Below are 15,030 nucleotides of genomic sequence, written 5' to 3' on the forward strand. Positions count from 1 at the left end.
CGTATATATATTTATATACTACTACTAGTACATGTACTATCGACAGATCATCCAAGATCCAAGCCACCCAAGGCCACCACACCTGTATAAGCTTTTTCTCTACTCTAATGGATTCACTCTGCTCCCTCTTATGGAATTTTCTCCATTAGATCTCTCCGTATCAGCATTTACTCATTTTTCTTCTGCTTCAGATGGATTGGCGAAATGCACGATTTTTGCAAACCATCCTCCATTAGTTTCAAAATAGACAAAACTATCTTGATCTTTATTTCATCGCAGCCATAGGAAGTAGGGATCACGACCGTTTCATTATTTGGTTTAAACAAAAATGGAAAAAATAGAACTGAAATAGAAACGAAAGAAAAACGGAAGTCAGTTATTTCTTTTCTGTTTGATTCTTCTTTTTTTCTTCTTTTTTTTGCCAAACCACAGATACGATCTGTTTTACTTAAAAATGGCCGTTGTAGATATATATTTTCTAGTTTATTAAAATAAAAAACTTATAAGAAACCTCTTAAGATAAGATTGGCTTATAAGATCTCTTATCTAAGAAAACTTTTCCAAGATAAATAGCGCATGGAAAGCAAAAGTCTAAAAACTAAGAAAACTGTCGATGGAGAAAACATTGCCATTTCGGTAAATTTGCAGTTTAAGAGTGTGGTGAACTTCCCTCGACACTGATGGTACCAAATATACAGCATGATCACATGCAAAGCATGTCAGGCAAAAAAATGTTCTCTAAAATTTACCACTTTAATTTACTAAAGTTGTTTAAAGGTTAGTTAACTATTTAGGCATTTGAAGGAATCAGGACTCGGTGCGTCCTGATTTCCAGCTATTGACATATATATGCATGCAATTTCACTATAATCCGTGGAATTTAAAACTAGTCACTCTAAAATCTGGGCAAGGTAAGCAGTAAGGGTGTGCGAAAGCTCAGGATGGCTAGTCCCCCCCCCCCCATTGCATTTCCTGGCTGAAGGGGCACGAAACGGAAACTAGCACTGTCGGTTTGGACCTTGAGGGTCTAGTGCCGTCATACTTACTCTAAATTCTACCAGATCTGAAACAAATTTTTCTGATTATTGTTTTCTGTTAAAGCAGAAAGGAATCGAATTCTCTGTTGCAGCTACTTGAGCAAAGCTTATAGTAGTCCTATTTATAGTCCTACTATAGTAGTCCTTTATAGTAGTCCGCTTATAGTAGTCCTATTTTCCCTTGAAGAGTTCTTCTGTAACCTAGTCGTGTCTATGATCTTGGAAAAGGAGTTGTGCTCTACATAAAGTGTCTCTGTGATCAATTTTAGCTAATCCTTGCCGTGATAGAAGTAAGGTAAATAGGAAATATGTGGGGCACAATTTTAACTGTTTATATTTTAACTCGAAGGGTTCATCTGTAGCTGAATATTCAAATTTTGTCTAAAGTTTGAATTACAATCCAGCATTAAACAGAAAAAGTGAAAAGCAGGAAAGTATCAGTTTACAATTGTTGATATATATATAATTTACCAGGAAGATATAAAATTTTTAGGGAGCTGGCACCCCATATAATATTCTGGTTTGGCCTGGGTACGATTTGAAAAATAATAATAAATCAAAGAAAATAAAAGTGTTTAAACTGAAAGTAAGAAGCAACATCAAAACTTAAAATGAACCGAAGTTATTCCGCATATGAAGGGCTGTCCCCTTGTCAATCCCTTGCTTTCTGTTCTAAAGTTTGAATTTGTTGTCCCAATTCTTTAATAACGACTGCTGAAACTCAAGGACCGTTGATTTGGGAAAAGAAGCTTTTTTTAAAATACTAAAAATCTTGAGAGTAAAGAGTAAGAGGTTGAGAAGGGGGTAATTCCATCACATATAGAATAAGTTCTGTCGTTTTTAAATTTTAATGCTAATAATGACTTCCAGTTGAAAAAAAAAATGTATATGTTTAATATCATAATGAGTTGAAAACTTTAGTAGCACCTCTGTTTAAAAATTTGATTGTTAATTTAGAAAGTTTAAATAATTCCTTTCAAGCAAGAAAGATGGATTTAAGAAAGTAGAAGCATCAAAAGACATAAAAAATAACATTATTTATGCTTTACGGATTTTTACTTTTTGTTTTAATTCTACGGAAAGAATTGCTGGGTCTCAATGTCCACCGTTTTAGTTTTTGGGACTTTTTGTCTATTGCTCCTACTTTACAAATTTTTGTCTTGGTTTTTCCCTTTTTAAGGTGGTCGGTTTTTAGCTATTCTAGTTTATTGTTATTTCTGTTCTTTTCTTTCATTTATTCATGCAAATATTTTAATGCTTTTTATTTAATGTAAAAATATTCCTGAGTTTGGTGTATTTTTTTCAGATACGTTTTTAAATTTCTGATAAATCTGTAATTAATAGGTAATTCGAAAGAGGTTTGTTGAACCTCTTTGTTGAACTTTCTTGTGTTCCAGGGGAAAGAATCCCTAAGACTCAATGTTCCAGCGTTTTGTTTTTCAGAGTTATGTTTTGCCCTTACTTTCGTTTAATTTTAGTCCATCTTTCTTAAATACTCCTAAATTTAGAAATCTGAAATTTTTTTTTAGAAAGGTTTGTCACTCCAGTTAATCATTAGCTTAGTAGAAATTCATGAAAGATGTTATTTGTTTTAGAATCCAAGGGCAAGAATGCTTAGGACTCACTGTTCACAGTTAACGAAATGAAAATTGCGATTAAATTGCTGTCTGATGGACTCTTGGAAAGCAAAGATGAAGCTAGCAGTAAAGATGCAGAACTAAAGCATATTAAAGCAGAAATGGCGAAGTTTCAGGTTTGTATTGTATTTCAGTCTCATCTGATACAAAGGCATTTTTAATTCTTATTCTGTTCTTAATAAGTTTTAGAAAACAGTGTATTGATGCTATGTTTGGCAATCAGGGGGTGGGGATTCGCAGTCCCAATAAAAAAGACTGCAACAGAAACGTTGATTTGACTCCCTATGTGGAGAATCTTTTTTTCAATCCATATCAAGGTTCTAGGAACTGAAAGTTTTATTTACAAGTTAATCTATTTGCGAGGCTTTTGGGTAGAGTTTAATATTGGTCTTTCGCTGATTTATCCTCCAACGACTAATTAAAGAATTTAAGTTGTTAAGATTTTAAACTATATAATTGTTTTTAAAAATTATAATCCTAGTAATTATCAATTTTAAACTTTAAAATGATTAATTTGTACAAATTATTAGAAATAAATGATCTAAGTAATCAATAACAGAGCAATTGCGTTGATATTTCTAGTAGTATCATCTTTTGCTAGTTGTTGCTGTTGTTTCAGAGTATATTATTATACGCTTTGTCTAGGCCTAGTCTCTCGAATTTACCTCTCGGTATACGTAAATACGTTTGGATAATGAATAATGAATATTTTTTTATAAAAATTGATTTGAGGGCACAGTTAATAAAGGAAAGTAATTTATAAATTATCAGACAAATAATAAAATAAAAAGATAAACAAATAATTAAATAATAATCATTAAAAATAAATATGGATTAATTAATAAAATAAAATAAAATAAAAAAATTTTAAATATTAATAATAATTAAATTAAGATAATAATAATTACAAAATGAATTAATAATTAATCAATAATATGAAAAAAAAGGTTGGTTGATGAATTTAAAAAAGTTTGGTAAAAGAATGAAAATTTTGTTAAAATATGGCTCAAAAAATTTTGGGGGACAGGGGTTGCGCTAATTAAGATTTCTACCCTGGGCGCAAGAGAGGCCAAAACCGCCACTGAATCTAATTCAATCTTAGCATACACTCAATCACAGCATACTCTGGTACCTAAAACTGACATTATTTTTGCCAAAAGCCTTCTGCAAACTTTTGCGCAAGACTTGAAGGATTATTTTGAAGTATTCATTAGATTTTCACCTTAAACTACACTCCAACTTAGGGTGTTTCAAAAATGAACCATTGAAAACTGATTTAAAAGTTTTTGCCAAAATTTTTTGCCACAATAATAAGGTTGTTAAGCACCAGGGTAGCTCAAAGGTCAAATTATTTTAAATTTGTTTAGTTGGTTACGTTCTAGCTACAATAGAGTCACACCTGTCAATTAGAAAGACAATCAAGACTGGTTAATGGCCTGTGTTCTTCGTTAATTGTAACTTCCCACCTGTGAAGCGTTCAAGAAAGCTATAGTATTTTGAGAATTTCACTTGGATTTCACCCTAAATTTTAATTGCCGTTGGTAATGAAGTTTTATTATGTGTTTTGAAAATCCTCCATGAAAAACAAGTTAAAGGTTTTTGAGAGTTTTGGCAAAAGTATACAAATGTTTGGCACGAGGGTGGTTAAAAGGTCGAATTAATATTAAAATTGTATAAAAGGTTATGCAACAGTCACATTATAACCGCACCTCTCAATAAAAACAGACTTGCCTATGATCACTGTTTTTATTGTTGCTTTTGTAGCGCAATTTTGCTACAGGAGTTGGGAAAGGAAATGGCGGGAGCTTAGTTTGAAAAGCTTAAACCAACTCTGTGTCTTTTGCTAGATTTTTGTACGGATAGGAAAGTTGCTATCCCAAGCTTAAACCTGTCTTTAATCTTTGCTCTGATTGGTGAATCGCGAAAAGTATGTTTTAAAGCTGAACTTAACTTAATTCACTATATTACGCCTGAGCAGGGCCGTGTCCAGGATTTATTTCTGATGGGGGGGAGGAGGAGGTTTATGACGAAAAAACTTTAAAAGCGCATCAAAATTTGTTTATATGAACTTTTGCTAGGTTTTTACGAGTCGGACAAACATTTTGGGGAGGGGGGTTAAACCCCCTACCGTATTCTCCAGATACGGTCTTGTGCTTGGGGAGAATTTTTGACACGGTTTATGTGCGTAATTTTGTTGTTATCGACACATATGATCCTGGGCTTCAATTCAAGGGGGATATGCAAATATTCCAAACGATCTCAGTTGATTTTTGGCTTTCGTTAGGTAACAAGAAAATAGAAGAAGTGGCTAGCTTCACTTACCTGAGCATCATTAGTAAAGATGGTAGATGCAGTAAATATGCAAAAGTAGGCTACTTATGATGCGGGATGATTTTTCGCTTTTCAAGAAAATTTGAAAGAATAGAAAGTATTTAAACTATGAGTAAGATATTGGGGGTCAAGGTAATGCAATTGACCAATGAAACGCGGGATTTTTAAAAGTAGAATAGATATGCTCAATATTTCCAAGTGGAATTATCCAGGATAATTTTTGATACTCGTTTAACTGACCGTATATCAGCCTTCAAGGATAATATAAAGCTTCTCCAGTGTCATTGATGGAGCGTTGGATGTCAAAAAAGGTCGAAATTTGAGTTACCGGGTCGTTTTAACTGGGATAGATAGAATCCCAGTTCCTAATTTTTGCAGCACCTGAGGGCGAACTCTGGCCCAAAAGATTCTGAACAATCTGAGCAGGAATCTTCCTGTATGTACTTGTGATATTTATTTTCTAAGTTTGTTGTAAATTTTCATACATTTTAAGGTGATTTAATTGAAGATAATGATCTTTTATGGATTGTGAATATCGAGCTATAAACAGCTCGAAAAATGATGTTTGATCCCCGTTTTTGGGTAATAGAAAAAGGGTTAATATGGTTTTGTAGAGAGTTGTCAAGAATCGTGTTTTCCGCCATCAGTCTGGGCCCATACAACAAGACGTCCTCAAGCGGGTTGGGCAGAAATTGTATAACAAGCATTTAAAGGAAATTGAAAATTCATGGGAGGGAGTAAAGACTTGACTTCGAACTTATTGGGATTGTGTCCAAATACGTGCAGCCCTCTTATCCTCAGGGGGGCTTACGCTGCTATTAGTTAATGGTAGAAATAGTAGAAATTCATACGAGCCAGAGTTAGCTTTTCAACTGTTTTTATTATGGCACTTAAATAAATACCAATTTTAATATGGCACGGTAAATACCAAGTGTTGTATAGCGATCACAAATTCTGTCGGTCGGTCTGTCGGTCCCGGCTTTGCTAGTCTAGACACTTCCAGATAAGCTAGGACGATGACATTTGTCAGGCATATCCGAGACCAGACCAGATTAAATTAGAAATAGTCGTTTCCCCGATTTGATCATCTGGGGAAGGGGAGTGGGGAAACATTTAATTCAAAAAAATTAGGTATCTATAACTTTCGAACAAGTGATCGGATCTTAATGAAACTTGATATTTAGAAGGATATCGTGTCTCAAAGCTCTCTTTCTAAATTCCGGCTGGATTCAGTGAGATTGGGAGGAGTTGGAGGGGGAACCTAAAATCTTGGAAAACGCTTAGAGTGGAGGGATCGGGATGAAACTTGGTAGGAAAAATAAGCACAAGGCCCAGATACTTGATTTTCATAACCGGAATAGATTCGCTCTCTTCGCAGGAGTTGGGGGAGGGCTAGTTCTAAAAATTTAGAAAAAATGAGGTATTTTTACTTACGAAGGAGTGATTGGATCTTAATGAAATTTCATATTTAGAAGGACCTCGTATCTCAGATCTCTTATTTTAAATCCCGACCGGACCCTGTGTCATTGGGGGGGAGAGAGTTGGGTGGGGTCCAGAAATCTTGGAAAACGCTTAAAGCAGAGAGATCTGGATGAAACTTGGTGGGAAGAATAAGCAGAAGTCGTAAATACGTGATTTACATAACCGGACTGAATCTGCTCTCTTTGGGGAAGTTGGAGGGGGTGTTAATTCGGAAAAATTGGGAAAATTGAGGTATTTTTAACTTACGAAAAGGTGATCGGATCTTAATGAAATTCGATATTTTGAAGGATATCATATCTCAGAGCTCTTATATTAAATGCAGACCGGATCCGGTGACATTGGGGAGAGTTGGAGGGGGGAATCTAAAATCTTGGAAAATGCTTAGAGTGGGGAGATCGGGATGAAACTTGGTGGTAATAATAAGCACAAGTCCTAGATACTTGATTAACATATCTGGAACGGACTCTTTCTCTTTGGGGGAGTCGGGGGGAGGGTTAATTCTGAAAAATTAGAAAAAAATGAGGTATTTTTAACTTAAGAACGGGTCACCACTCGTGTAGTATTTTTAAATTTGACATTTAAAAGGAAAAGGAACTCATGTCTCAGAGCCCTTCTTTAAAATTCTGAACAGATCTGGTGACATTGGAGGGGGAGTTGGAAGGGAAACCAAAAATCTTGGAAACCGCTTAGAGTGAAGAGATCGGAATGAAACTTGGTGGGTAGAATAAGCAAATTTCGTAGATACGTGATTGACGTAACCGGACTGGATCCATTCCCTCCGGGGGAGTTAGGAGGGATCCAGTGCTTTGGTAAGTTCGGTGCTTCTGGACGTGCTAGGACGATGAAAATTAGTGGGCGTGTAAGGGACCTGTATAAATTGACTTGATAAAGTCGTTTTCTCTGATTTGACAATTTGGGGGGGGGGCTGAAGGGAGAGAAAACATTAAAAGAAATGAGGTATTTTTAGCTTACGGGCGGGTGATCAGATCCTAATGAATTTTGATATTTAGAAGGACTTCGTGTCTCAAAGCTCTTATTTTAAATCCCGACAGGTATTAAGCTTCTAATTTTCCTTTTAAATTAATCTATTGATTCTTAGAATTTTGATAGAGCTCATGCCATATGAGCTCTTTGCTCTTTTGAGCTCATATGAGCTCTTGGCTCTTCCGACCTCGTCACAATTGCCATATGAGCTCTTAGCTCTTTTTCAATTGGTTATTTGTTGTTCTAAGTATAAAGATAGAATCCAAATGTACTATAAAACAAATTAAAAATTTTTAAATTCTTTGAACCTAAAATTCTTTGAAACCAAAAATAAGAGCGACGGTCTGTGACATTTTCTAACTACTCAAGGTATAATACTGTAAAAGCCCGTACTTCCCTTTTTTAAGTGTTAAAACACTTTTTGGTTGCCAGAAAAATAATTGTTTTAATCTTTACTACTTTGGGGATAAAGGTGTTTGAAAAAAATTGTGTTATTTGCAAAGTATAATAAAATCAAACTCTTATCTCATAATGTTCTAAAAACTAAAACAAAAATCTTTTGCTGCCTGGAAAAGTGAAATTCCTTGGAATTAAAAATGAAAGCGACGGAAAGTGACATTTTCTAAATGTTTAATGTCAATCTTCATGCTGTATAGCCCTGCTTTTATTTATTTTAGTCTTAAAAACCTTATGGTAGCAAGAAAAATCATGATTTTGGTTTTTAGTTCATTTGGGGATAAAGGTGCCTTAAAAACATTTTATGTTATTTGCAAAGAATAATAAAATCAAACTCTTATCTCCAAATGTGCTAAAAACTAAAAAATAAATCTCTTGCTGTCTCGCAAAAGTGAAATTCTTTGGAATTAGAAATGAAAGCGACGAGGTGTGACATCTTCTAACTATTCAGTGTCAAGGTTCATGGTGTGCAGCCGTGCCTTTATTTATTTTAGTCTTAAAAACTTTCTGGTAGCAAGAAAAATCATGATTTTGGCTTTTAGTTCATTTGGGGTTAAAGGTGCCTTAAAAACATTTTATTTTTTTGCAAAGAATAATAAAATCAAACTCTTATCTCCAAATGTGCTAAAAACTAAAAAATAAATCTCTTGCTGCCTCGCAAAAGTGAAATTCTTTGGAATTAGAAATGAAAGCGACGAGGTGTGACATCTTCTAACTATTCAGTGTCAAGGTTCATGGTGTGCAGCCTTGCCTTTATTTATTTTAGTCTTAAAAACTTTCTGGTTGCAAGAAAATAATGATTTTAGCTTTTAGTACATTTGGGGATAAAGATGTTTGAAAAACCATTTTATGTTATTTGCAAATAATAATAAAATCAAACTCTTATCTCCAAATGAACTTAAACTAAAAAATAAATCTCTTGCTGCACGGAAAATATAAAATTCTGTGAAACTAAAAGTGAAAGCGACGGCCTGTGATATTTTCTAACTACTCCAAGAGTCCTTCTTTCACAGGATTTAAGAAAGAAAAAACCAGTATAATTTTAACAAAACAGTGGAACAGTAGCCCTCTCTTCGTACTATCCATATAAATTTTTTACAATATTTGTGGTAGTAAGACGATAATCTTATATTAGAATCTTATAACAAAATTCTGACAATGTGCCGAGAATTTTACTAATAATTTGTTTTTGTTTTTTGTTGTTTGTTAACAATTTTAAATCACTGAACATGTTTCAACTCTTAAAATTCTTTAAGAATTATCCGTCATCCACATTTTTTTTTCTGTTTTTTTTTCAAAAATTTTAGAGTTTTAGACTTTGAAACAATAAAATAAATTGTAAAAGAAATTGAAACCATAACGATAGTAATAAGGACAATCTCCGTAAAAACTTGAAAAAAAAGGATAAAACTTAAAGAAATGGTCAACCTAAAAGTACAACTAAAGCAATAATAAGGACAAAAATATAATCAAAGTTTTACGCAGAATTTATGCAGTTTTTCTGTCATATATGAATAGTCGTAAAAGTCTTAGGATTTCGAGGAATGTGGAATAGAAGTCTTGTATGCATTTGCAATTTTCCTCTTTTTTACACGTATTTTTACGATAATTGGACGATACTTTTAGGATTTTTTTAATTTTACGAATAGTTTTCTGAAATAAATTGAAAAAAATCTTACTGATCGCAATATCTAGGCTATATCGGATTTCTACACCTATGTCTTAGGGACTTCCAAATGACCTTTATTAGGAGGGGGATGTTTAGGGTCTTTGAAAAGCGGGATACTAGTTTATAATTTTTGACAGTCACTAGCCCTAAAATCCTGACATTTTCAGAAAGGACATAGGCCTTAGACATACTTATAACCAAAATTACAAATGAATTTTAATTGTTTTTTTTTTTTTAGTCAAGTCTTCTGTTAACTTCATGAAACATTGGCCTGGTTCTGAGTCCAAAAATCCTGTCGAGTTTTTTTTTCTGTCATTCACAACTTATGATTTTTTCAGTTAAAATTGTAGAAAAACAAAGAATTGAATAGATAGCAAACATCGTAAGAATACCAAGAAGGAATTATCCTTGTAGTAAAAGAGTGTGTGTAGCTTGTATAATAATAAATAAGTTACCCATACTGTTTGCCCCACAATAGCAAGATTGAATTAAGAATACGGTAGCATCGAATCGTGCATGTAAAAGGATTTTTAGGGGGAGGGGGTGTTGGCTATCAAACTTGAAAACTTTGTAAATCCCGAGACTTTGAGAGGAGAGATTTTGAAGGTTTTCAGGTGAACTAACAAACTCAAACAATGGAAGCGATAAAAGAAAATCGAAATTCCTCTAACCCTTTTTTCTCTTCTTTCAAAAAATTCAGAACTAAAGTCGAACTTTTTTCCCTTTTTGGGGGAAATTCAGAACAGAATCGAAAATTCCTTATTTTTCTTTTCATTTATATATATATATATATATATATATATATATATATATATATATATATATATATATATATATATATATATATATACATATATATATATATATATATATATATATATATATATATATTCTATTTCTTTTTTTTTAGCTCGATTACGAGAAAGCGATATCAAATAGTGAAAGGTATTCAAGAGACATCTGTCAACTGCGAGAGAAACACGAACAAGAATTGAAGGATAAACAGAAAGAATTGGAAGAGCAGGTAAGCAATTCAAAGAAGGCAATTCGGGGCTGGACGACTTGTGACTGGAATTGAAGCCGTAGTACTGAATTAGTTTTATCGATTCCTCTTGACAGATTGCCGAAGATTGTCCTTTTTGGCCAACCATCTAGGGCTAAACGGAAAGAAGGTCGTCCCGTCTGGGGTGAGAGGATGTCAAAAAGAAAGATTTAAGGGAAATAGAAACTTCTTGGGAGGGTGTAAAGAGGGAAGGTTTGAATTGATTCGGATGGAGGAGGAGCGTGCGTAGCTGTTTTGGCCTCAGGTGGCTTGGTGCTGCGGTGAGTTAATGGTAGTAGTGGTATTCCTCTTGTTAATCTAACTATAGCTGTTTTTCTTTCAGGGAGTAGTAAACAGTTTACTGAATTAGTTAAGGAAACGTATAATTATGTTTATTAATATTTATGTTTATTATGTTTATTAAAATATTTTAAGGGTGTGAAATTATTGAATCTTTCTATGCTTTTTAGAAAAAATGTAGTGCTATAACAATTAATATTTATTTTTACCCACCACTTTACAGAAGTGGAGCAAAAAAAGCACCAAATAACATGAATAAGAAAAGGATAATAAAATACTGAAAAGAAATTCAGTTTGGAAAAACAGCGGATAAAACGATAGAATGAAACGACACTTTAGGCTAATCTTAGACTTCATCTAAAGTTCAATAGATGTTAACCTTGTAATTTCAGTCATGGGTCATAATTTAGGGCATACACAGATTTTTTCCAATAAATGTAGTATTTAATTTTTTGCTAGATCTCATTCCCAAATTGAAATTGTGCGAGAGATAATCTGTTTGTCATTTCTGTGTTGCTTATTCGGGCTATTTGCAGTGATATTTAGAGATTATTAAGAATTGAGTTTTGTTTAATTGTTGTTTTCCTTATATGATTTGTTTAATTTAGCTTTACTCATTTATTACCCGTTCATTATTATTATTCAAAGCATATTTTTTCTGTTTTGTTCTACTGCATTATTTAAGCATTAAATTGGTTTTTATGGCGCTTGCTGTTTACCAATTGACATAGCGATCGCAATTTTCGTCGGTCTGTTTATTCTGGTTTTGCAAGTTTGGGCACTTTCAGGTAAGCTAGGACGATGAAATTTGGCAGGCTTATCTAGGACCAGACCAGATTAAATTAGAAATATTCGTTTTCCTGGTTAGACCATCTGGGGGGGGCGGCTGGTTCAGAAAAATTAGAAAAAATTCGGTATTTTTAACTTACGAATGGGTGATCGGATCTTAATGAAGTTTGATATTTAGGACGATATCGTGTCTCAGAGCTCTTATTTTAAATCCCGACCGGACCTGTTGACATTGGGGGAGTTGGAGAGGGAAACTTGAAATCTTTAGAAAACGCTTAGAGTGGAGTGTTGGGGATGAAACATGGTGGGAAAAATAAGCACAAGTCCTAGATACGTGATTGACATAATTGGAACGGATCCGCTCTCTTGGGGGGAGCTGGGGGGACCTAATTTGGCTATTAATTACCAAATTGCTAATTGCTAATTATTACCAAAATAATTTGGCTAATTGCCAAAATTAATGAGCAAAATACAATATGCTGATTCAGCTTTTTCTTATTTTAGGTATTAACTTTGATGACCCAAGCACCATATTGTGATTCACCTGTTTCAGAACGGTTCATTTCTGAACAAAATGAGGTTGAAGAGAGGTTGAAAGCTGAAGAGAGGTTGAAATCAAGTTATGATGAAAAAGTTGCTGCTCAAGTTAAAGCGAAAAAAGAAATGGAAAAGGAATTAATACAAGCTAAAAATGAAGCGGCAAAAGTGCCTAAACTACAAGAAGCAAATAGAAAAATTCAAGAACGGCTCAAAGAGAAAGAGATAATTTTAAAGGAAATTTCCAACGACAAGTCACGCCTTCAAACGGAGTTGGCTCTTAATTATGAGTCAGAAATGGGGGTCTTTTTAGAAGGTCAATTTAACGAAGGGTCTAAATAGGCTATGTCATGTCAAATCGAAAAACTTCAAGCATCTGTTGTCAGTTTAACTTCTAGTCTAGAAGATGCACAGAAAGAAATCAACAGCATGATTTCTGTAAAAGATCCATCGACATAGAATTAGAGAGAATGAAGGAGGAGCAAGCTACCACTTTAATGGAAATGGAAGATGTTCAGATAACTATCACCGAAAAAGAAGAGAAGGAACAAGTAATGATGAAGGATATGTCCAGTCTTAAAGAGGAATGACTTCGTTTGACTGCTCTAATCAATGAAGGAATAGATAAGGAAAACTATTGCTTGAAGAAATGCAAGAGAAAGAAGAAATGATGTCAAATATCAAAGACAGACTTTCAGTTACTGAGTGAGAAGAATGCTGCGTATGCTAAATTAGACAATTTCAAAAACAGCGCTGAAAAAGCGGAACGGGAACTGAAGCTAGAAGTAAGTAGAATGGGCAAAAGTTATGAAGAGGTAGTTGCTGCAAGGGAAAAAGATATAAGTGACAGACGAAATGAAGACGCAAAACTAGAGGAAGCAAAAGAAAAGTTGAAAGGCTTTGAAGATCTGCTCAAGAATAAAGATGTTCTCGCAGAAAAAGTTTTAGATCTTGAGAAGATTTTGAAGAACAGAAACGAGGTGGTTGAAAGCTTAAATAATGAGCTTTCGGAATCTCGACGTAGACTTGAAGAAAATGCACTTTTGCAAAAAGAATTTGATGATAAAATAAAGAAATCAGAAAAATTAGCAGAACAGAAACAAGGTGGAATTGAAGGTCTTAACAATACAATTCAGTCGAAAACAACTGCAATGACTTCTCTGTCAGATGAAATATTTGAAAAAGAGAAACAGTTAAAAGCTGTTATCGCTGATAAACTGGTTTTTGAAAAGAAAGCAAACGACTGTGAAAAAATTATTGAAGAGCAGTGTTGTCAGCTGGCATCCTTGACAAAAGAGCTAGAATGTGCAAAAGGCTTGGCTGAAGATACCTCATTAAGGTTGTCTGAATACGAAAGTAAAACCCAAAAACTGGAGGGTATTTTAAGAATCTTAAAGGACGAACATTGTGAAAAATATGCAGAGTTGAAAGAAGCTAGTGACAATCTCATTGTAGCAAATAAAAAAAATAACAGTTTAGCCGAAGCTCTGAGTGAATATGAATTGAAGTTAAAGGAGATGAAAGAAAAGGAGAAGGAAGAACATTATCAAAAAGATGCAGAGCTGAAAGAAGCTAGTTCAAATTCAAGTTCTATTTATTTTCATAAAATAACAATAACAAAAACAATATAGCAAAGGGCTCAATGGCCCCGCTATTTGGGAAACGGCATACAATAAATAAAGAATCATAAAACTTGTCATAAACATACTAACCAACATCTAAATATAAATATTTAAGGAAAATAAATCAACTCACCGGCAGTCCCCACGAAACAGCGACCCTCACATCACCCGATAATAAAATACAAATTAAAATTCTCGCGTCATCGAGGATACAACACCAACAAAATAACAACCCAAAAAAGAAAAAAAAATAATAAATAAACGTTAAGAAACATTTAATAAGAAGCTTATAATAAGAAACTTTTCATCTGTCTCTTAAAAGAGCCAAGTGTTCGTGACTGCCGGATTTCAGTGGGAACCAAGTTCCAAGCACGTCCCACAGTCACAGCCAGGCCGAAGTCTGAACGAACCGAGGGACTAGCTGGAATCATCACATCCTCCCGGTTACGAACGATATAAAAATTCACTTCCCCTACTAGTTTAAGCAGTCCCGAAAAACAAAATGGGAGATCTCCATTTTGATATGCCTACGAAGATAGAGATAAAACATAAACATCTTTAATTTTGAGGAGGTCAAGAGGAGTGTGTGTAGCCGACTGGAGAATTCTTGCCACTTTCTCATAAAGATTGTGAATAGGAGCAAGTACCGAGGGAAATGTGGACATCCACATAGACGAACAGTAAGATATATAAGGGTAAATCAGAGAAAAGTATAAAAGACGGAAGATAGGGAAAGGGAATAAACACTTTAATTTTCGGATGATCCCAAGTCCACGGGAAATTTTCACTCTTATTATTTGAACATGCCACTTAAATGATAAATTTTCATCCAAAAGAACTCCCAGGAATCGCACATATCGATCCGGGGGACGACTTATGGAGCCTCTTGGTGTATGAAGCTCAGTAATTGTGGGGCAGCTCACACCTTTACGAGAAAAAATAAGAAGGTAGGACTTTTTTACATTTAAAGTTAGTTGATTTATGTCAAACCAAAAGAGTATTTTCTCAGTCATTGCTTGAAGCTTTAGAATAAGGGATGATTCATCCGGAGCTGCAGCACCTAAAGTAGTGTCATCTGCAAATGCTATTAATTCTTCTTGACTATCAGGTGTGAACACCAACGTACTCTGAGAGTAAGATTTGT

General features: G+C 34.2%; 1 protein-coding gene across 1 annotated transcript; it reads left to right on the plus strand.

The window, feature by feature from the left end:
• The first annotated feature begins 13,058 nt into the window (after window positions 1-13,058).
• On the plus strand, window positions 13,059-13,895 carry LOC136030795 (myosin heavy chain, cardiac muscle isoform-like). The gene has a single exon (XM_065709842.1). The coding sequence runs from the start codon at window positions 13,059-13,061 to the stop codon at window positions 13,893-13,895; it is 837 nt and encodes a 278-aa protein (XP_065565914.1).
• The last annotated feature ends 1,135 nt before the right edge of the window (window positions 13,896-15,030 follow it).

This window comes from Artemia franciscana, chromosome 9 (genome assembly GCF_032884065.1).
Source record: "Artemia franciscana chromosome 9, ASM3288406v1, whole genome shotgun sequence".
NCBI lineage: Eukaryota > Metazoa > Arthropoda > Branchiopoda > Anostraca > Artemiidae > Artemia > Artemia franciscana.